Below are 23,273 nucleotides of genomic sequence, written 5' to 3'. Positions count from 1 at the left end.
GCAAAGCTAAGCCTAGCTGATTCCCTCTGCGCCAGTGCTGCCTGTTAACTGGGGCTCTCTACATTCACATCGTGTAGAAAACATCGTTAATTAAAGATGACGTAATAAAAACACCCACATCTAAAGGTGATGTAATATTATTAAGACTCTACAGCAGACACAGCCGTTATTTAGACTTGGATCAACCAAAGAAATTGTGGGGGAGGAGTATTTTCGCACTGGAATGGTTTAGGATTGCTGGCTCTGGGTAGACAGATCAACGTTTAGTTGTTTATTACTAAAAGTTATTTGTAGTAAATGCTCTGTGGCCAGTGCGTCTCCACATCTCCTGCACTGGGAGCGCTGAGGCCCTGCTGCCCCCCTGGAGGGATGGCTGTGAGGAGGGGCAGAAGGGATCCCCCAAGTCCTGGTGCCGCACCTGGGGGCGGGGAGGGGACTTCAGGTCGCCAGGGGCACCTGGTGACCATGCTGCCTGGAAGCTCCAGCTCTGGAGTCTGGAGCGCGGCTGAAGCATTTCGGCGGCCCTGCCGGGGAAACCCTTGTGCAGAAGTACCTCTGCAGGGTCGCACTGCAGCACCTGAGGACCCCGGAGAGCGGCCGGGCCGCCCCAGCCTGTGCGGACGGTGAGCGCCGCCAGGCTCGGGCCACTCTCTGGGGCCGCCATACCGCCCCCGGCCTGATAGCCCCCGGCCCCGCCAGCCTCCTCCCCCGCCCGTTACAGGTGCTACCCGCCAGTCACCTTTGGCGCCTGACCCTCTCTGCCTCTGGGGAACCCCAACCAGCACTGCCCGCCACTACTTCCATCGGGCTGACGCCTGCCCTCCCTCACAGCTCTTCCCCCGCCTCCAGCCCATCCTGCCTGCCAGTCATAGCCAGGCCCCCAGATGCCCTGCACATCTGCTTCCAAGTGCACCTGGCCGTGCCGCCCCCCTCCTTCGCCCTCCGCCCAGCAGGCCCTTGACTCCCCTCCCTTTCCAGCCCCAGCCAGCGCACCCTCCACTGCAGGGGCCTCCTGGCCTGCATTTATGCTTCTAGCTCAGCATTTGCTCACAGGACATTCCGGAGTGACTGCCCCCTCTCCCCAACTCAGTTAAAAAGCCTTTGAAGGCAGGGCCGCCAAGCCTGGCTCCTCCCCTCCCCCATGGCGGCCTGCGCGAGCTGCTGGGCGCCTGCGTGAGCTGGGCACTGAGGCCTGACTGAGGCACGCAGTCCATCCTCCCCCGCCCTTCGCAGGGGGGCACAGTTCACAGCAGATGTCAGAGGCCACCCGACCCTGCTGGCCTTCCCTTGGAGGGTGTCATTCCTCCAGATGGGCCACGGGAAGTACAGATCGGGGGGCACACTGGGCACACTGGCAGGAATAGATGCTTCTAGGATGCGTTTTAAAGATGAAAGCGGTGAGTCACAGGCCAAGCCCCCGACAGCATGCTTCTGGGACAAAGCGTGGAGGAGAACCCAGGCTCCTCTCTCAGACCCACTTTTAGCATCAGCTGCTGACACTGATACTTCCTGGAAGCCGGTGGTATTTCCTCTTCCTATCACGGACTCTCCGTCCCACCCATGCTGAGGGCCAGGGCTGCCTGTAGGAAGGAGTCTGGCCCACAGCGAGCAGAATACCCTGCCAGCCAGCATCCCATTGGGTCTGGGGAGTCAGGACAGGACACAGGATGGGAAACTTCTTCTGCCCCCAGCTTTCCCGTCCTTCTTGAAGACCTGCCCTGCCTCCCTGCCCCCAGCCCTGCCCTCAGCCCCAAAGTCAGAAGGAGGCCCCCTGTTCCTTCAACACACTGTTGCTTCCCCTGCCTCTGTCCTTGATGAGTCTCCACTGAGTTATCTGAGCTGAATAACAGCAAATCCCTGGGCTTCCTGCACAACCCCCCCACCCCGGAGCCCCTCAACTTGTGTAACGCTGCACCTCAAGGACAGAACACCATCTGCTTCGGGTGCTGGGCTCCCAGCACCAACCCCACTCTGGTCCAATTCCGTGTTCCTGAAAAGGGCCTCCTGGGGCGCCACGACACCCCAGGACTCTGCCCGCCACCCTGGGAGTATCAGGAAGGCCTGGTGGAGGCACGTATGGTGGACACAGCGCCCACGCAAGGGGATGTGGTGGAAAGAAGAAAGGCTTCCCTCGTGCCTCACCTGTGTTCCTCCTGTCTCCCCACGAGGCCCCGACCTCAGGAGAGAACTCCAGCGTGGATGCCCGCACCCCCTGGCATTGCCCCAGCGGTGCTGGCGTTTACAAGGAAGCGGCGACCTTAGCGCAGTGGGTCAGGCTGCTCGGACTCCAGGCCTCACTCTGCCACGTCCTGGCCCGAGACTGGACAACAGTCAAGTTCTCTAGAATTTCTAGAGTTTCTTCATCTCAAAATTGGGGATAAAAGTAAAACCTATGTGACAAGATTGTCGAGAGGATGCGCTTTCGGGAACATCACACACTAAGTGCTCAGTGACTGTTGACCGTCCAGAGGCTGCCTGTCCTGTCCTCCAGATGGGGGGAGGGGGGCCAAAGGGGCCTTCCTAGACCATAAGGGGCCACCCCGGGGGCTGCAAGGTGGGCTCTGGCTACACCTCTGCGCCACCAAACAGGGTGCCGGCCAAGCCCGCTCACCCCTCCCAGGGAGTTTCTTTCAGGCGGGTCTGAGAAGAAGTCCCCACGGAGTGGGCTGCCTCCTCGGGGGCTCCCAAGGTGTTCCAGGGAACTGGGGTCGCAGTGGACTTCTACCAGGCCACCTGGCCACTGGCCCAGGCCTCGGCTGCCCTCTCCCGGCCCAGCACCACCTCTGCCCCGAGCTGCGCATCGGTACCCGCAGCTCCAAGCTCCCAGCAGCGGATGACTCAGGAGGGGCTCTCGTGCCGCGGGAATGGCCCACCGCGCAGCACACCTGAGACACACCTGATCTCACACCGTCCTGCTGTTCCTGTTGGCATCCGCGTGCTTCACACACACCAAGGGGAATGGAACGTCCGGCAGAGCCGGGACGGGCCTCTCTGGATGCCCTCTGAGGAAGCTGGGTGCCCGTGGCCTCTTGCCGTGAAGGGCACACCCTTTGCAAAGCAGGTGACATTTCTCTGGGGCACATGGAGGCCTTTCGATTATTATTTCCCATAAAGGCTCCCATCAGTGCCTTGGGGAAACCCAGAGCCGACTGACAGGCAGGGCCGCTCGCCAGAAAGCACGGTTCCAGTCTGTGCTGGTCTGGCCACGTCTGGGGGCAAGTGGACTCTGTCCCTCTCTGTGGCCGGAGGGACACACACGTCAAGGTCCCATCACACACGTGCTCATCGTGAGAGTGTCCGGGGGTCCAGGCCCCGACCCCCATAAGCTGATGTGTCTCCCTGGGTCGAGCTCACAAAACGCACTTGGCGTGGTCAGCGTTGTTTCCAAAAACTGTCCCGAACTATCGATACTAGAAGGGATTGTCCTCCCCCAGAACCAGCCCCCCTGCCCCATCTAGTTTTCCTACACAGGCCTTGGTATAAAGGATGTTCTCAGGTCCGATCCCTTCCCCACAGACGCAGCACACCGCCGGGATCAGAACACCGGCGGCCTGTGCTCAGTCAAGGCCGCCAGAGCCCTTCACACACCCTGCAGCCGCGGATGGCAACGCTTCCCCGACAGTGAGCCCAGAGCGGCCCCGCGGCCTCGCGGCGAGGTGGCGGAGCCCAGGCTGCAGAAGAGAACGCGAATTCTGATACTGGCTGCGATAATCACGTCCCACTGTTGCAGCTGGGGGGAAGCAAGAGAGCAAAGTATCCCGGTGAAATGCAGCTGCTGTCACCAGATTCAAGCACCTGACAGCCTGGGTGTCCTAGCTGGGGGCCCAGCGAGACCCCAGTAAACCCTCAGAAGGGACGGTGAACGTTCTCAAGCCTCCGGGAACAAGTCAAAGGCCGTTTTTTTTTTTGGTTTCTTTTTCCCTCCCTTTCTCTGGGCAATAAAAAGGAAAGGGAAGAGGAACTTCCCTCCGAAGTCTTGGTGATTTCTTCTTAAGTACATCTATAAATACAAGCGTGTTGAAAGCACATTCTCGATAAAATTATTAATAACGCAGGGTCAGGATGGGAGGGGTCACCTAATGTGGGATCACAGGGTTGAGTCTTAGCATGTTCCCTATTTTCAAGACTAGATGCTGGTGTGCAGGGCAGCCTGTCGTGACCAGCTCTGACTTTCCCTGGGCGCCCAGGTTCTGCTGCCTAAGGTCCCAATGCCCCTTGACGCTGCCCACATGGCTCCCCTGAAGGCTAAGGAGTCCTCTAAAATAAAATTTAAAAACAACAGAACACAGCTGTGTGCACACACACGCATGCACAGCAGTCCCTGGAATCTGTAGGCTGTCTCATGCACCAGCAACAGGAAGCAGCCCCAGAAGTTGGAAGTGGGGTCCCCTGCTGAGACGGAAGCTGGAGAGAATCAGCACCCCATACATAAAAAAGCCCCCAGGGGGAACCTATCTCCAGGGGGAAGCCCAAGGTTCACAAAGTTGCTCTGAGAGACGTGAGTTAAGTCAGAGAACCAGCTCAGGCAGAGGGAGCGCAGACCAGGGTGGCTGCTGAGAACGTGGACGGGGACATAGGAGGCTGCAGGCTGCAGAAATGCTCCAGGGCGCGATGGCAACAGCACGCCTCTCTGGACACGCCTGTCAGGACACCCCGCCCCCAGGTCTCAGCCCCACTTCCAGGAGCGTAGGGAGATACCTCAGGACTAATTTACAAGGTGCTTTACTCCTTTTCTTTTCCCGCTTTATTGAGATATAACTGACACATAACATTGTGTAAGTTAAGGTGTACAGCATGTTGGCTTCCAAAAATCTGATAATGAAAGACAGCCTAGTTAGGGGATAAAATTAGTCTTCATAAAGCTGATGTTTTATCTTTCACAATAAATTAATAAATTGGACATTTGGATTGGACATGAATTGTCGCAAGTACGGTGCCTGGGAGTCTGTTCCGGGTCTGTGGACAGACTTGAGCCCCCGGTGCGCGAAGCTGGGTGCCAGCAGGGCGTGAGCCCCGTGGACGCCTCTGGCCAGCGGCCCCTTCAGTCTGCCCTCAACGTGCCAGAGTCCACACCCCACCTCGGTGTGGGAAGAGCCATCGCCAGGGAAGCAAGCCCCTCACGGGCTCTGGTCCTGGGAGCAATGGCCTCCCGCTCCCCAGGCTCCCTCAAGCCCCTTCGCCTCCGCACCAAAGCCCCGCTCTGGGCGCCACGACTGTCGCCTGGATGGCCGTGATTGCTGCCTCCTGACAGGCCCCCAGCGTGGGCCCCCTTCCCCCGCACCATCACGGTGCCTGCTTGCCCAGCACGTTCGGCAAGCCCCACTCCGTGCCTGCAAAACGGCGTCCACGCGCTTGCAAGGCTCCACGCCTGGGGACCAGACTGCGGGAAGCTGCAGGGCACCCGCCCTCTGAGCTTGGTCAGCTCCAGGGCTGGTGTGAGAAGGAAACCAGTTACTGTGCCAAGCAGAGAGCGAAAGCCTGGGCCTTTGCCTGCTTCTGCAGCTTTGTCTGCACCTCTCATCGGCGCCCACCCCTGTGCCTGCCCTGGTCACCCAGAGAGACTGTGGCCTCTCCTGCGCGCATGCCAGGCCCCTGCCTGGACTCCCCCGCACCCACTGTGCCAGCCAACTCCAGCACTCATGCTTCAGGCCCCGATTAGGTACCACCTCCTCCGGGATGCCGTCCTGGGACACGACCTCTCTCACCCAAACTGGAACGGCCTCTCTGTACCTTCCCCACACACAGCACCAGGGGCGCCTATGCCAGTGCTCGCGGCCGGCTCTGTAACCGCCAGTTTCCCTAACTGCCAACCCCACCGAGCTAGTCTTTCTGAGAATCAGGGTGGGTCTGTGCACCCTGCCTGAGTCCCAGAGTGTCAGCTGGGATGAATAAGCATTTCTCAAGCAAACTGGCAAATGACTGAATGAAGAGAGGCAGTGCAGGTCTCTTCCACCATGGGCCACGATCCTGAGACCCAGGCTGGACAGACCCGTGTTCAAAGAACATCACAGAAAAGACAGCCTAAAGAAACTGCCAGGGCTACGACCCCCTCCTCTAACAAGGCAAGGCCCTTGGGACGGGGGGGTGCACCGTCCCCACGTCCATGTGACCTGAACACCTGCTCTGGTCTCGGAGAAGGGGCCTCTGCCTCTAACATCTAAGCACGGTTAATACCATCTAACGGAAACGTCCGTGTGCTTTTGGCCACCACCCACCATGGCCCCAAACAAAACCCCCAGAGAGACTGGAGGGAGCGGGCAGAGGCTTTGGCTCGGACAGCCGTGCACACGGCAGCGGTGCTGGCTTTGGCTCGGACAGCCGTGCTCACGGCAGCGGTGCTGGCTTTGGCTCGGACAGCCGTGCTCACGGCAGCGGTGCTGGCTTTGGCTCGGACAGCCGTGCTCACGGCAGCGGTGCTGGCTTTGGCTCGGACAGCCGTGCTCACGGCAGCGGTGCTGGCTTTGGCTCGGACAGCCGTGCACACGGCAGCGGTGCTGGCTCTCCCAGGGGTCCTGGCATTACAGCCTCACAAACCTCGAAGTGCAAAGCCCAGGGCACTCTGCCCCTCCCTCTCGCATCGCACACTGATTTGAGATCAAAACCTGGGTTCAGGCAAAGCAGCACTAACGTTTTTAGTTTTCGGTGTGTTTCTTGGCCTCTCTGAGCCTCAAGTGAATGAAATAATACCTTCTCTGTGGGTTTATACGGCTTCAAGGTGATAGTCCGTGACCCGCAGAGCACCGATCACTGGGTGATTGTCGTGGGTGCCACGAGGGGTAGGGGAGCCCACAGGGTTGGGGCCGTCGTCCCTCGTGATGTTTCCTCGCGCCCCCCGGCGCGCCCTCACAGGTGGGCAGTGGAGACACCTCGGGGCCTCGAGGCCTGGCACCTCCACCTGGATCACCTGTTCTTCACCCAGGTAGGCCTGTTAAGTCAGAACAAGCATTGTGGTGCCCGTCCCCCCACACCCATCAGGGGCCGTTTTGGCACAAAGCGTCCTGCCCCGAGCCCTTGCCAGGAGCGTCCAGGCGCTGCAGACGCAGCACACAGGTCAAGCCTCCTTCAGCCACTGAGCCCACGCGCCTCAGCTCCCGTGGTCCCGCCAGACCTCTCCTTTAAGTAAAACGTTACACTTCCTTCTTCCCCCACTGGAGTGAGTTAGACGAGAGAACGCTGGGAAATCAACTTAAACTGCTCTTCACACCAGCTACTGTCCTTCACATTGAAGCTGAGACTGGAGTTGGGAGATGGCCCTGCGCACCCCCCGGACTTCCCTCTGCTCAAGCAGGGGACTCGCTTTCTCTCCCAGGGAACGTAGTTCACGTCTCCTGCCGTCACTACTCTCCTTCTGGAGGATGGCAGTGGCCTTAAAATAAAGCAGCATCACTGCCAGGGGCAGCCTCCGAACGTGCCTCGTGGCGCCCGTGGGAGCAAGTGGGATCCACACCCCAGCTAAGGGCAGGCGCAGCGTGTGCAGCTGCCCTTCACCTCAGATGCATGCACGTGTGGTGGAGGCGAGACCCCAGGACGAAACAGGCCAGGAGACAGTCCCCAGGGGCAGGTGTGCCCAGCAGGGCCCTCAGGAGTGGCAACCGCGATCGCCACATGGTCACCGGGTGGGGCAGCAGGGCCCTGAGATGGCCTGGGGGCAGCAGGGCTACGGGCGAAGAAGGAGCCACAGCAGGGGAATTAGGCAAAAATCCTTCCCTTGTCAAAGAGGACGCGTAGTTCCCAACATATGACGACACAACTGCATAGGTATTGTTTAAAATGAAAACAGGTGCGTTCACAAATTACTTCTGGACACTGAAAAATGAACTCTGACTGCTTTTCTTCTGGGCAGCACCTAAACTCTGGCTTTGCAATATTTCAGGTACATTACAGTCTTCTGAGAGAGGCCCAGTACTTCAGAATCCCTGGGGTGGCTGTGGAGAAAGAATGTTACTGGCGACCGATATTAGGACAACATTCCAGGTTACAGGAACAGATCTAGGCGTTCACATTGTACCCGCATTTAAGCCTTCAAGCTGACTCCTAAACACTTCTGTTAACATATTTACATTTCTTTTTGGTTTAAGGAGGACATGACTTTAGAGCAAACTGCTGTGGCTGTAGGTGAGCAGCTCCGCGGCTGCGCTTTCCTTTCCTGCTGCACATCTGCGGCCCGCACGAGCGTGGAGCCTGGCCCCCGGCTTGGCCTGACTTCGGCTTTACCCACCACAAGGCACCCCCAAAGCCCGCATCAGAAGCTTCGAGTGGCCCAATGATACGATCCTTTTCCCGTTGGCTTCAAAAGCCATCGTGCCCAAACGCTTTCACCCATGAGGCAGAGTTGATTGGAATAATGAAAAACACTTTTTCAAAAACCATTTCACGAGGTAGCTGAGATCAAATCCCAAAACCACAGCAGACACAAAGGCGCTTAGTAAGTGCTCAGGCGTTTTAAATGTATTTTTAAGCGCAAACCGTGACAGTGCCTAGCGATGCTCTTTCCTCCCAAATCCCAAAGGTGCAGCAAGCCTTGTGACGAGGCCCCAGGGTGAGAGCAGCGGGGGGCTGGGAGGAGCGGAAGCTGGACGGGGGCCGAGGGCGGGCGTCTAGGGTGCTCCCCACACGACCCAAGGGCAGGCGGTTCAGGCAGGCACCACCAAGTAGGGCGCGGAAAGGCAGGGCTGGCCTGGGCAGGGCCGGCTGCAGCAGGGGGCCCTCCACGGCCACCTCCAAGTGCCTTCCAGCAGACCTCGCACGGGGAAAGGCAGTGAGGCCGACGCCGGCAGTGTGGCTTTCACGGCAGCTCCCGCAGCGCGCACATCCAGCACTCACGCGCGCGCGCGCACACACACACACACACACACACACACACACACACACACGAGCGCGCGCGCGCACACTCCCCAGCCTGCGGCGCAGAAGCTGGGAGTGGGGCTGCTGGGGTCTCGGGGGGTGCCTGGATCCACTGTGACACCCCTTCCTGTCCGCGGGCAGGGGCGCCAAGGGCTCAGCTAGGTCTCCGTGGTGCAGCTGCCGTAGGCCAGAGGAGGTGAGGCCGGGAGGCCACCCCAGCGCCTGGCGCCAGGCGGGGGCTCCGCGCGCCCCTGCTCTTTGTATTTACCCAGAATGCCTCTGGCTTCTTCTGCATCCCGCAAAGGGCTCTCTCCGTACTCCTCCTTCAGCCACTGGCGGAACTGGAGAAGTGAAACAAACCAGGACGTCACACAGCTCATCCCCTACACTCCCACCTGTTACCTGATGGTGTAGGTTTGCCCCTATGAACAGGGGGCCAAGGGGCATCGGGCAGTCAGCTCTGAGGCTGGCCAGCCAGTGTCTAGCAAGAGAAATGACTGCTTCTTCCAGGTTCTGGCCTGAGAACGTGAAAGCAAGCCTGACCAAGGAAACGGTACTTGACCCCAAGGCAGAGAAACAGAAACTAACATGGGGCCTGAGGACAGTGGGAAAAGGGAATGACCGCAGCGGCTGGTGGACGAGTGGCCAGTGATACTGCAGAGGGGCTGAAGGGGTGTCCTCGGACCAGCCGACCTCTGGGGGCCTTTCCAGCCTCCACAAGTCTAGGCGGGCACGGAAAGACGGAGGTGTGTTCCCAGCCCCTGAGCACGCTCACCTGACAGACCTGGTGTTCCTCAAACTCCTGCAGCTGCCTCTGGAAGCCCAGGTTGGGGTTTGCACAGGACCTCCCCGCACGCACAGTGCGCAGGGCATCTTCCCAGCCGAAGTCGGTGACCGTCATGATGTATGCGACCACCAGAGTCACACTCCTGGAGACGCCGGCCAGGCTGCAGGGCCAAGAACCACACAGGCAAGGGAGGGTCGGGGACTCTGAAGGCTCACTGCGGAAGCCTGCCTGCCCTGGAGTGCGAGTGCACAGCAAGCCAGCACGTTACTAGGAAACTACTCAGAACACACCAGCTCTCTCTCCTTTGTGACACTAGAATCTCAGGCATCCTTTACCTGTGTAGCCTCATTTTTTTATTGGTTTTCTACTGGCTGTGTCTCCGGACACTTCACTGTCTGATTCCCTATTGCTCCTGAGCTCCTCTTCAGATAGTCCCCGTTTCCCTGGACAGATAAAGTAGCTAAAGGACATCCAGGGACTGGAGGGGTCCAGGATCTGAGCAACAAACCCAGTTATAATCTGCAGCCGTTCAGACAGCTTCACGTTTTGAGAGTCTGGTTTTCTTAGGGATATAAGGGCCAAGTCTATAACTTAAAAAACTCATTAAATACAGACGCCCTTACCAAATATTTTGTGATCCTCTTCACATACATAAGCAGAGTGCCAGCGTGGGCACGCTCTGCAGGCCATAACGGTCAATTTTCTCTCACAGGCTGAGTAAGGGACCGATTTTAAATGCACATGCAAATTACGGCAGTCACAGAGAGTTGTGCTGCGTCAGACTTGGAGTGCTCAGCAACGGTTTAAGATGGGGAAGTTTAGCAAATTTCTCATTTTTAGAAAAGCCTGTCTTCAGATTGACACAACTGTACGAGATACAAATTCCTAGAACATCAGGCCTGCACATATTCAAATATAAATAATAATAACAGTAAAAAACCACTCTCAAGTAGCGGTTCTTCCTGCGTATCAGAAAAACTGAGAGAGCATTAAAAAATATACATACGCTTGGGCTGCACCCGGGCAGATGCTCTCACCAGGCACAGGACCCCAGAGCCCCTTGAAACGGCCCTGCGCCGCAAAGCGTTTTGAAGCAAACGTCACAAAACCTGCACTTTGTGTTTATCGCATGTCCTGCTCTTTTTAAAAGTAAAATGAAAATGGGCAGCGATGAAACGAGGGCCCACATTCCCTGAGTGCTTGCGACGTGCCAGGTGCGGGGCACCGTGCTTGAGTTCTGTGTCTCAGAGAAGCTTTCTCTGCACGATGTGTGCACAGGTGTATGTGTGTGTACCACGCAGACGGCAGCCGAATGCAGGTGGAGAGCTGCATAGGAACTGCTCAATTCTAGGAGTCTATTCAGTTCTCTCTAAAGCAAAGCGTAAGCCCCAAACACGTAAAAGCTCCAATCTATAAACTGAGAAGAAACGGTCATTTTGGTGTGACACCCACACGTGCAATCTAAACTCTCCAGCAAGAAGCAGTGCTTTGAATGGGCACCGGACAGAGCCCATACTCTGTCGGGATCTCGGAGGAAGGCTGGAAAAGGAGTTTCTGTGTCGTGACCTCAACAGTCCCTGCAGAAACCTAACTGAGAAAATGAAAATCCTAAGTGAAAAGGAAAGAAAAAATGTACGGTTCTCTTTGCACAAAAGCAAAGGACGACTAACAAGCAGGTGGGGTCAGGTGGGGTGTGCACTGGGCGTTTGGGGGAGGTAAGCAGAACAGGCCCGGGGTCATCCGGCAGGGGCACACGTACCAGTGAACAAGGCAGCCCTCACCTCGCAGGCGGCACTCGTGGATGAACTGAATACTTTCTTTGAAATGTCTTGTCCTGGGGTGAGGAAAAAGGAGAGACGTGACATCTCTGCACTTTACTCAACACATGATGAAAAGAAAACTCCACTGAGGTTTATTGTAAAGGTCTTGAGTTCACAGCTTCAGACCCCAGTCACCGACCGGGGCTAGAAGGGCCTCGGCTTTGAATCCGACCCACACCGCTGAGGTCTGGGAGGGCAGCCCATCCGCTGGAATTGTCAGAAGTTCTCTGCAAGGGATCCCTGAAACACACAGTTGCCACTGACTTGTTGGGGGGTGGGTCCTGCCCAGCCCCATGGTCGGTTTGGGTCCCTCAACACTCAGCAGTACCGTGACCTGCTTACCAGCCACCCAGGCGAGGGAGGTGCCCACCCAGTGTGGGCTCCCTGAGCCCTAAAGCCAGTTCACTTCTGACCGTCTGTGGATAGGTCCTGTCTGCCCGTCCTCCAGGCCGGGGAAGGGGAACTGCTGCTCCAGTCCCGCTCGGCCTCACTGGATATGGGACTTCGGGAATATCACCTGGCTTCCCTTAACCTCACTTAGAAAGTGGGAGCTATGTGTCACAGGCTGGGACGAAGAAACATATAACAATGTGCTTTGCAAACTCTGAGGTCCTGCATGAAGATGAAACCATGATCTTTTCTCCTGACCCTCGGCTTTTATAGGACCCCCTTCCCCTGTCCCTGGTTCCTGCCCAGCTGTGTGCACCAGCATGTTCTAGATGGGTAGGTGGGTTAAGTACACGTACTCTGAGGGGAACTACAGAGGACGTGCTTTTCGATGTCTCCTGCCTTTGAATGGCTTATAATGCAGCAAAACACCTAAAGATGCCCATGGACTAAAGTCACAACACCTACTGAGTACTGATTATTTAGCAGGGACTCTGCTAAGATGCAAGAGATTCAGCGCTGAATAAAATGTGGTTCCCAGCCACACAAACTAGGTCTGCTGTCTCATGTCAGGGTGAATGAATCCAGTAAGAATGGGGAAATTCAGGTGGTGGGACAAACCAACTCAGCCAGCTATCGACTGCAGAGGAAACTCAGCAACCTAAGTGCCGGTGCCCGGCTAGATTAGGGCAGCTGGCACAGAGGAAACTCTAGTGGCAGGCCTGATGCCGCCATGTGTGGAGGGGCCAGGCTCCCACCCGCAGACTCTAGACTCTCACCTGAAACCTGACTATAGAGCAGGGCAAGGGGTGCTTCTGCTGACTTTCCCAGGGGCAAACGCTCCAGGTGTAAACGTACAAAGTAAGCAGGGCGCCGCGACGCCCTGCTGTAAAACAGGCAAGGAAAGATTCCTGCTGTGATCCTGAAATCCGAGGAGACCTCCTCGGAGCAGGGCTGTGAGGCAGAAGCCAGGAAGGCCAGGCAGCAGAGCAGGGAGGGGCGGAGGGTGTGGCCCTGGAGGCGAGGCTGCCCGTGCACAGGCAGGAGTGACGGTCCAGGGCGGGGAGCGCCGCCCATCCTGTCTCTCAGCAGGCGGAGCTGGCGGTGAACTCTTCTGATGATTGGGAAGTGCTGGGGCTGAGGGGGTCTCCTCTGTCACCCTGAGGCTGTCGGGGCAGCAGTTCCCAGTCCCTCGGAGGCCCGTCTTCCCTCCAGTTCCGGCCACAGAGAAGTAAAGGGGAGGCTGTGGGCTGGGGGCCCCTCCTGATAAAAGGAAGGGCATCTCTGCCCCAGGCTTCCTGCCAGGGGACTGGGAAGTGGCTCATGCCCAGAGTTGCGTCAGCCGCTCTGCGACCACAGGTGGCAGGCCTCCGGGGTGGAAGGGGGCTCCAGGAGCTGCTGCCCAGACCTGGAGCACCCACCCCAGGCTTCCTGGGCAGGGAGTGAAGTAAACCAATGTCTTTATAACTTGAAACACTGTCAATCAGATATTCTGCTATTTACAGCCAAGCACTGTCTACCTGATATTAACAAGTGCAACGGTTTTAAAGACACCGAGCCACTCATGTGGCCGAGGAGTGGCTACAGGCGGCCCGTCCACCCTCTGCCTCGTGGCATCCCACGCAGACACGCCAGAGGGTGGGCAGGTTTGACTGCAGGTCCAGGGCTAGGCAGTTCGCCCAGGACCCAGGCTCATCTCAACTGCAGGCTAGTGGCCTCCGTACCCTAGGCTGGCCACACTGCAGTATCCAAGGGTTCCCAAGAGGCCTCTCCACGCCTGCAGCCCATGCTCTAGCCTGTGCTCTGTGGGGCTCTTTCTGGCCCAGGAGAGCTGTGTCTGAGATGAGACAGGTGGGAAGAACACCCTCTAAGCAAAGGAAGAGCGAATCAGGAAACGAGAGACGACGGCCTGAGCGCGTGGGGAGCACGGACGGCCTCGGAACACACTGTGGAGGCTACGCCAGGCGGGTGGCTTGTCCCGGGGACCTGTCGGCCCTGGGGAGGCCACCGACACCTTACAGAGACGACAAGTGAGCCCCTTTACTGAAACCCCAGGGTGGGAACCTCTTCTGTCCGCCTTTCACGCCTGCATGTCCAAAATCACACGCAGGATGAAACCCAGGTCCTAAATAAGGCGTGGTGCTGGGTTCAAGGGTCAGTTTTGCCACACCGCAGCACGAGAGACTGAGGTGGGGTGTGGTCAGCAGGGAAACGTCTGAAGTGGCCGGAGCCCAGAGCGTGTGTGCGAGGGGCCCCCCGACAAGGGAGCTGTGAGGAGGGTCTCCCCCCAGCCTCTCCTCTTTCGGCTCTGTCTGCATCAGGCGTCAAGTCCAGGAAAAACCCACCGATGGCTCCTGCCCATCGCTGTGTTGGGACAAGGGCTCCGGCCCAGGAGCTTAATGATGCCCACGGAGGGCCCGCTCGGAGCCCCACCTCGAAACCTGACTCATGGGCAAGACCGGACACGAGACCAAGCCGGACAGACACTCCTGGAAGTGCCTCTTCCAAGGAAAGCCAGGAGGCAGGTGCGCTCAGTGCTCTTGGGGTAGGTTATTTCCAGGGAAGCTCGTGACATAAGCCCTGGCCCGGCCATCACACCCCCTCCTCCACAGTGGGAAATACCCGGGGCTCCGGGCCGCACGTTGCTCAACCCTGGATCAAAGCAGAAGACCAGAGGGAAGCACATCCGCCACAGGCTTCCCCTGAACGCCAGTTCCCTGTTCCTGCTCTTCGTGCTGTACCTTTACTTCCACACAAAGACACGCGGTCAAGCTCTGCCGGAGGACAGCCACCTGGGCGCGTCCAAAAGGACGCGTGCCGACACGTGCGTGTGGCTGCCAGTGTGGAGCTGCCGACAATCGCCGAGAGCACGGGGGCCGGGCGAGAGACGCCCTTCCGTGGGGCTGGTACACAGCCCGGCAGCTGTGCCACTGTCCCCTTCTTCCTCCTCCCCAGTCTGTGCTGGCCCTCCCCACTGGGCAGTGCGTCCCAGCCCGCCCTCTCCATCCAGACGCCCAAAGCAGGACCAGCTGGGTGTCCCTGACCTTCGGGAAAGGATGCTGGATGAACCTAGCCAAGCCGCACCACACGACGCTCACTCTTTGCGTCTGGACAATCTCTTCTCACTCCAAGACGGCAAGACCTGGAGGCTGTGGTCCCCACTGTTGGGAGGTCTGAGGCGGTCCTGTCCTGTTGGGAGGGACTCTGCTTGTGGGAGGTCTGGCCCAGCACCTCGGGGGGCAGCTGGGCTCACCCCAAAGCCAGCAGTGCCAGACCAGGCTGCGCTGACGGCACAGCCACAAGATCCAGGCCACCTCTCCTGCCCCTCATGAGAGTATGAACGTGTGTGTGCACGTGTGTGTGCACGTGTGTGCGGTATGTGTACAGGAAAGCAAAGGAGAAAAAGACCAGGAAAGGCCAGCACCCTTAGGGGTTTTTTCCCTCAGAAAAGAATGTTTTAAAAAAAAGCCTATGGGTGGAGTGTCCTCTCTGGGTGCAGGCTCTGGAGGGTGCGCTCAGATCAGAGAGCTGCTTCCTCCTGGGCAGAGTCAGTGCAGCCCCCCAGGCCCTGCGCTGACCGGGCAGCTCTCACCGCACCCGAGGTGAGCGGGAAGGAAACTTCCCCACCCGGAGCAGACTGCACACAGCCTTCAGCACATTTATGTCAAGGCTTCCACAACTTTTACATTTCCTGCATTGTCAACATTTAAAGAAAAATTGCGGGGAATATGTGTACTGTACTTTCCATTTTGCCAAATAAGGTCATTTTAAAAACAAACAAAAAAACATCCCCTCTCTACCATCTACTACAACATCATTTTACAAAGAACAGTTCCACCCCAAAAAAGCAAGGACGACATAGTCTAAGACTAAAAAATAGGTTTTTAAGTTGAATAAGTGAAGAGTCTTATGAAAAACGCAATACACGTTTTCCACATATTTCTCATTTCTGCGACTGCAGAGTCCTCAGGAGTCGTGTATGTGCATCTTTGTCTGGAAGCAGGACAGAGCACATCAGGGCCCACTTAGCTCTGATCTTGCAAAACTGCTTTTTAATAATAAAAGTAAAGAAAAATGTAAATGAGAGAAAAAGAGAGCTGGAAGTACAGAAGACTAAACTAAAGAAAACACACACAAAAAGACGGGAGGGGGAATAAAGCAAGGAGGGTTTAATGCAAGCTCTCTGCATTTCTGGTGCCTCTTCTCTCCACGAAAACCCCAGGAACCTGAGACCCTGCTCGACCCTCAAGCCACTGTTGTCACCAAGTTTCTGCTGCGAAGATGCGATGCTGCAGCTCCACAGAGAAGACAGAAAAGATAACCCTTCCCTTATGGTGTCTAAATCCAAACACCAACCTGATAAATACTAAACCAGGAATGAATACAATAAGCTGCGATACCTCCAACCATTCACTCTCAAGACACGTTAACACTCCTTTCTTGAAGAGGCAGAATATGGAATCTGATTCTTTGGAGACACTTAGTGTCTTTTTACACACTTGCACTACCTCACCTAATGCTACAGAAATCGTGTGAGACAGGTATTTCACAGGGGAGACAAGTGAGGTTCAAATGACTTGCCCAGGGAAGCACAGACAGAAAGCAAAAGCAAACATTTCCAAAGCCTCAGCTCACTCAACCACTGCACGTCTGCCACTGGCAGAAGGGGTGTGCATTTGATGTAAACCCGACGATGCCCCCAATTCTGCAAAGCACGCAGAACACACCAGCCTGGGTTCTGTGGGGTTGTCACCACTGTGAGAACCTGAACTTTCATGTGTCCTGACTTTGTGAGGCAGGGTGGTAGTGGGGACCAAGCTAAAATTCTGATGTGTTACTGCTGTCTCCGGTCAGGGTTCTGCATTTCAAATTCCTGGAAGATCAGAGGGGAATTTGTGAGGAGTACGGCCAAGACAGAAAACTGACCTTTCTGGCGCGTCTGCGGTGACCGAACGCAGGTAGTCTCCAAAGGTCACAACCCTCTTACTAAGCATAATTAGCAAGAATTCCTGCTGGTATAGGGATTTGTGGGGAAAGAGTTAGGATATCAAACCTTAAATTATATCCAAAGTTGGAAATAATTTTTAAAATCTTTAAGTTAAAAAAATAAGCAATACTGTTTTCTAGAATTTATTTTTGTCCTTAAATATAGGAACTCTCAGGCACCAGGAAGTAAAAGCTGCGAGACTGAAGGGCCTCTGGTTCTAACTGGGCTTCCAGAGCAGTAAGAGGATTTGCCTCCTGACCATCTACGTCGGTTGATGATACAGAAGCTGAAGGTTCACGGTCAGCCTGCACATGCGCCTACTACTTGGTGAGCAATAAATACAAGCTACCCAAAGCGACGTGGGTGACACAGAGAAGTCAAGAGCTCTGCCTGCCAGCGCTAACCGTCTCACTGTACCATGAATGCATGTTCGCGGTTAAAAGGCAGGCTGTGCTTGCCAGTGAAGTATCTGTAACAGGCAGAGAAACTCAAACTATTTCATAGGCTGTCTCTTAACATACGAAGCACCCTCGAATTCCAAGCTTAACTTCGCGATCCCTATATAACTTCACTAAAGCAAGAAACATTCATAGAATCGTGCACATTTATGCACCTAAATCCCTACTGTGTATAAGCTTTGCTGTTACTAATGGGTCAGAAACAAAAGTTTCCCTAAAGAATCACACATGTGCCTATGAGCACAACCGTCTTTCCCTGAGTTATGGTCTGGACCCCCTTTTCCAACTGAACCCGAGGTCAGGCTGCTGCAGGGCTTCACTCACGACGGCAGCAACGGCCACTGCCCAGCTCGACCTGTCACCAGCCACGAGCACAGACGCCGCAGCACCCACCTGCTGGACCACACTCTTGGCCCGATTCCAGGAAAGGGTAAGAAGGCAAACCACACATCATAACGAGACATCTGTACACACTTGGGACAGCAGAGAACAAGTTCAATCTTATGAGCTAGTCCTCTGGCCCCAGGCTGACTGGGCTCGGGCTGGTTTTGCCAGAAGATCTGAACAGACCCAGGAGACATCGGAAGTCGGGGGAGCGGCTGCTGCACCCTCTGTCCCCGTCCTTCCCTGGATCACACCTTCCCAGCATCCGCAGTGGACCTCCTGAGCACCTGTAACTCTCAGGACGCACCAACGCACTTGGAGTAAAAACACACGTATTTTCAAAAGTGCTCAGAGGTCACAGAAAACACTTCCACACACATGGTCTCATCTCCACAGATCCTGGAGGCAGGCGTTTGCAGATGAGAGAACTGAAGTTCAGGGGCGTTAGAATGACTGGCCCGTGGCAGAGGGAGCTGCTTTTGAACCTGAGATCTCTAAGCAGTCTGGGTCTACCGCTCACTTGTCTGCACAGGGCAGGACCGCTGAGCGCTGTCTTCACCTGGTGAGCTAGGGTCCTTGCCCCAGACGTGGAGCACAGTGCCTGCCTCCGCCGAAGCTGAAGCATCCTGGCGCGGTTCGAGCAGAGTGGCCATCTGCCCTGACCACGAACACCCACGGGCTGCTGCAGTCAGATTCTTCCGGAGGGTCAGGATGCCAATCAGGTACGACAAGTTCAACAGTATGTTAGAATTTCGGTTTGAGATAAGAGCAGAGCAACCATTCTAAAAACAGCCACCAAAACATGGGCAGAAGACTGCCGTGGCCTCGAGAGACAGGCAGTGGCTCGCTTCCTTCCGTATACACCATGCCCTCCAACCACTTCTGTTTCTCGACACGACTAGTAACCAAGGAGGCTCTCTGATACTTCTTCTCCTTCCAGATCTAGGCTACTACTGTTTCCCTGGTGACCCTATAAAATCTTTCCTCACCACCCTCGATCTTAAAGACTGACCTTTTCTGTGAAACACGGAGAGCTGTTGTGGAAACACAGGCTTTGGGCAGGAGGTTTTGGCCCTGCATCCAGCCTCCCCTGCCCCGTCCTGGTCTGACTCTACACCTCCTGCCCCTGCCCTCACCTTTACTCTTTCCCCCATCAGTCCATCTGACTATAGCCTCCCGTTTTTCCAAACAGGTAGACCTCACAAAATTATTGCATAACCTGTGATTTCTCTGCTCTCCAGCAGTGAAAAACCAAGGTTGGCTAACATTCAGTATTGGACAACCTTCAGAGTGGTAAAGTTGTATGGTCTGTACTTCTGATATGTAGGCCTTGCAGGCGATAAAGCTGGAGAACCATGAAGGTTCTCAATCCTGACAAGCCCATGGACTCCCAAATTCTCCACCACCACAGCCTCTTCCCTGATGAAATGCAGCAACATGTCATTCTGGAAGGGTTGTTGTGTCTGCCCTAGAACAGGCAGCAAAGGTGAGTCTGAGGCAGAGGCTGGGTTGCTGGACGTACTGAACAGCCACGTCCTCGACTCCTGTGGCTCTCAGCCTGCCTGGTTCAAATCCAGGCTCAGGAGAACTTTCATCTAGTCCACATCACCTCCAGACACCGAGGAGTGTGGTGTCACAGCTGTAACCTCGTTGGTCTGCAACCCCTGTCCCACAGGTCTCGTATGACTGTGGGGAATCTGGAAAGGAGAGCGACTATGAATCTCTCTTCGGAGGGACACACAGAGCTAAAGCGGCACCGGAGATGTACTCAGCTGTGGGGAAGAGAGGGCAGGACTTTCCTAACCAGAAAAACGTGGTCTCTCAACTCAGACCAGCTTTCCAAGGATGCTGTCCCTCAGGTGGCCACTGGCCACGTGAGGCTGCTAGGCACTTGAGACGGAGCTGGTCCGAATGGAATGTGATATAAGTATAAAAAGCGCACCAGGTTTTGAAGACTTTGTATGAATGAAAGGATATAAAATATCTCATTTTTCAAATGCTGAGCACATGTTGAGTTGATAGTATTTTGAGTATATTGGGTTAAATAAAACGTATTATTAAAATTATTGTCACCTGTCTCTTTTCTACTTTTTAATGTGGCCCCTAGAATATCTAAAATCATGTGTGTGGCTTGTGTCTGTGGCTCGTATTATGTTTCTGTTGGACAAAGTGTAACAGCTTCCAGGGAAAGGGTGAACACGCTAAAGGTTTGGTTTGAGGCACCCTGTACAAAGTTAGGCTCTTCATACACACCCCACTGTCAGAGCTGCACAGGGGAAGGACCGGCAAACCAGCAGCGCTGACCTCCTGGCCCTCCCCCATCGCGGCCGGGCGGCAGCTGTGCATCGAGGTCCCTCTGCTCTGATGGCTTTAAGTCCTTTATCTTTAATATGTCCAAATAATACAGAAAAAAACTTACAGGTTTTGAGATGGTGAATCCGCTGCTGGAATGCATAGGTATTTAACCCCCTGTGGAATGATAAAAAATAAAATAAGATAAAAAGATGATACTCTGTGGAGAAAAGTATTTAAAGGAACTATTTACTCAGGTCAAAAAATAAAAAGTAAAAAGGAGAAGTTTTTCACTCATCTTCTATTGCCAAGGAACTGGAGGAAAACTCTTAGTTAAGTTCCTGGTCATTTTCTATGACCATGCACACAAATATTCATGCTCTCGTTTGTAGGTTAGACAGGGTTTATCAAAGAAGCGAGATGACTGAGTCCTTCCCAGGAAGTGTCTACAAGTTTCAAAACTGTCATCTCTGATGCTTGTTCAAATACTCTACTCTTTAAATCTATTTCACTTAAGATCCTGAATGGCCAAAAAGGAAGCACTGATAGTAAAAACCTTATCATGATGACATGTTATAGGAACAGTCTTAGGAGGAGGAGAGTTACAGTTTCACTGATGCGATGGTAGGAGCTTCACACACTCGAAACAATTTGATTTATTTTGCTTGCTTTTCAGAAGAGTAAAAGTTTACATACCAAACTAATATTTTTTTAAAAGAATGACCCAATTTGAAAAAAAATGAACTTCTCATTGTTCACTATAAAAATCTATAAAAATGTTTATGTAAATTCATACTATAAAAAATCATGCCAAATTTGAGTTTTATCAAAAGCCTGGTTGCCTCTTCTTTGGAGGGATTTAAAGTATATTTCAAAAGGTCTTCAATGTCAAGTAAAGAAACAAAGTCTAGAAATCTCAGCAAACTTTGCGAAGGAAAATGGCTTCATGAAGACTTAAATAAACCACTTTTAAACCTTTCTCTCTTGATAGCCTAATCTAACAGAATCTAGCCACCAGGTCATAGATAATTAACGGGGAACACATTTTCAGAAACTAGAAAAGTAACCAACCTAAGAGTCAAAGAAGGAGAAATATGTGGAATCATGGTACAGACAACCACATGTCCCTTAGCAGTTGAAGGCATAAAATTATTATTTCTAGAATTATTTGCAATTTTTTTGCAGCTGATCATTAAAATTTTACACTCAACTCGTATCATTAGGAATTTCTGTGTTGTACTTGCTAGTGCAGTCTTGTGAGGAACATGTGGTCCTCCTCCACGTTGTGGATCCCACTTTCCAACACAGAAGCTATAGAAACTATGTTTCTCAACCTCCTTTGCTGTTAGGGTGCAGACTCGGGACCTGGTTGCATCATCCGACACACCTACTTGAGGCAGATTTGGAAACAGGACACGGGAAGTGTCAGATGGGTAAAGAGCACCTGCTCAACAGGTGCAGGTGGCGGCTGAGGCGGGAAGTGCTGGGCGGACGTGGCAGCAGGTCACAGTGGGCAGTTGTATGCTGTGCACTGGGTATTGTTCCTCGAGCTGCAGTTGGCAGCCTGTCTCTCCAGCTCTTCGGAGGAGATCATAGCCCTCGGCTCTCTCTTAACAAGCCCCTTTCTGCTGAAGTGCCTCAGAGTGGAATCTGTTGTCTGCAACTGAGATCTGAGTGACACAATTCCCCTTCCTGTCCCCCACCATTATGAGAGGTCAGAAAAATCGTTTCTCCTGCTTATTTCACACACACATACACGTATATGTATATATATTTTTCAGTTTTGAGTCAGTCACGACATCTTCTAACAAAGGCTCCCGTGGATCTCCAAGAAGACGAGTTTTACTGCTACTTAACCACAGCGGAACACTCCACACGTGGCCAAACGTGCTAACACGCCACGGGTTAGCTGCTGGGAGAAGAACGTGAAGCAGCAGGCTGTCCCTCACTCAAGCTTCGCTTCGTCACCTCACTGTCTCCTTCCGTCCCCGTCCCCTGGACTCTGGGCATCGTGCTCTGCTGGAAACAGTGAAGCGGCTGCCTGAAGTTCTAAGCAGCTCCAAACCCAGAGAGGTTTGACAGCCCTGATATGAAGGGAAAGAAAATGGAAAAGGAAACGACACTGTTAAAAAGAGTCATTTCACGCCTCCCCTCATGGAGGCCAACAGGCTTGCTGGTGTAGACACACACTGATCATCTTGTGATCCGCCATTGAAATGACTCATTTACTTTTTTCCTTTTACTCTGAAGTGAGAGTCGGCTGGATCAGGCCCAGAAGCTTGTGAAATGCTTCCCTCCCACACACTTCCCCCAAGTTCCTTCAGACCAACCCTTCCAGAGGGACGGGAAGGGTTCTCAGGGTTCCACTTTCCCTTCTCCTGCGACTGTCGGTCTGAGCAAGCTGCTAGGCAGCGATGCTGAGGCGGGTCCCTCTAATGTGGGATGAAAGCACCTGCCGCACTTTCCGACCGACAGCCCCTTAATCCTGCAGAATCCAGAGCCGGCCCAGCCCATATGTCGGGAGGAGAGAAAAAAAGGAGAGAAGGAAGAGAGGAGGGGAGGGTAAGTGGCTCTCAGCTTATCGAGAGCGTCCGCCATCAACGCCAGCATGGTGTCGGGGGGGGGTGCTCTGCTGCTTCAGGGGTCTCTGGACGGGGTCTCGTTCCCCTCTGTGGTGCCTGACGTACGAAGGGAAAGAGGCCAGCCCCACACAGCAGGAGCAAGCCGGGAGAAGGTGGCAAGGGGTGTCCCCACTCCGTGCCTGCCGAGGGTGAGGAAGCACCTTTCGGCCATGTCGGTCCCCTCAGCCTCACTAGCTGGGACGGGCACGTGGCAATGATGGCTTCCCATCTGTGACGCATTTAAGGAGGAACAAAGGGTCTCCTGGCCACAAGTTTGGGGATCCCCTACTGCAAAGGAAGGACGCTGAAAATATACAATATAAGATCATGTTCTCTCAAAGACACAATAACGGCAGTAAGAAGCTTCCCTGGAATGATGCCTGGCACACCACAGGCACTTACTAAACGTCTGCTGGATGATAAGAACGAGGTGAAAATCAGTTAACATGAAGATCACATCGTAAGAATAGTACAAGGGGAGAAAAATATTGTGACGTGCCCAGGCCTTATTCTGGTGACCACAGAAACAAGAGGCACGCCATGCTGGGGGCATGCGCACACACACGCTCCAGCGGGACACAGCTAAGAAGCAGCTCACCGTGATCTACAATAAGAAGGGAACAAACTATGCAAATACAGTGAAGAAAGGAGTCAAAACTGTCGAAAAGGTTCAGTTGCTCACCGCCCAAGAAC

At 54.5% G+C, this 23,273-nt stretch overlaps 1 protein-coding gene across 19 annotated transcripts in view; it reads right to left on the bottom strand.

Moving 5' to 3' along the window:
* DUSP22 (dual specificity phosphatase 22) overlaps window positions 1-23,273 on the bottom strand; it is a 71,049-nt gene that overhangs the window by 16,370 nt on the left and 31,406 nt on the right. For 7 of the 19 annotated variants that reach the window (XR_012334252.1, XR_012334253.1, XM_073810229.1 and 4 more), the window contains 5 exons: window positions 20,087-20,136; window positions 18,227-18,362; window positions 11,391-11,465; window positions 9,620-9,864; window positions 9,113-9,185 (listed from right to left, as the gene is read on the bottom strand). Coding sequence is in view for 17 of the 19 variants with exons in the window: in XM_073810229.1 (XP_073666330.1) it covers window positions 9,113-9,185; window positions 9,620-9,864; window positions 11,391-11,465; window positions 18,227-18,362; window positions 20,087-20,122 (565 nt within the window). In the remaining 2 variants the exon portion in view is untranslated. Of the gene's footprint in view, window positions 1-7,739; window positions 7,926-8,420; window positions 9,186-9,619; window positions 9,865-11,390; window positions 11,466-18,226; window positions 18,363-20,086; window positions 20,137-23,273 lie in introns of those variants that run through there. The other 12 variants (XM_019945050.3, XM_073810231.1, XM_073810228.1 and 9 more) reach the window with 10 other exon arrangements.

The sequence above is a fragment of the Tursiops truncatus genome, chromosome 10, assembly GCF_011762595.2.
Source record: "Tursiops truncatus isolate mTurTru1 chromosome 10, mTurTru1.mat.Y, whole genome shotgun sequence".
NCBI classification, from domain to species: Eukaryota; Metazoa; Chordata; class Mammalia; order Artiodactyla; family Delphinidae; genus Tursiops; species Tursiops truncatus.
Note: the sequence above shows the minus strand (reverse complement) of the source record. Positions and strands in the feature narration are given on the sequence as shown.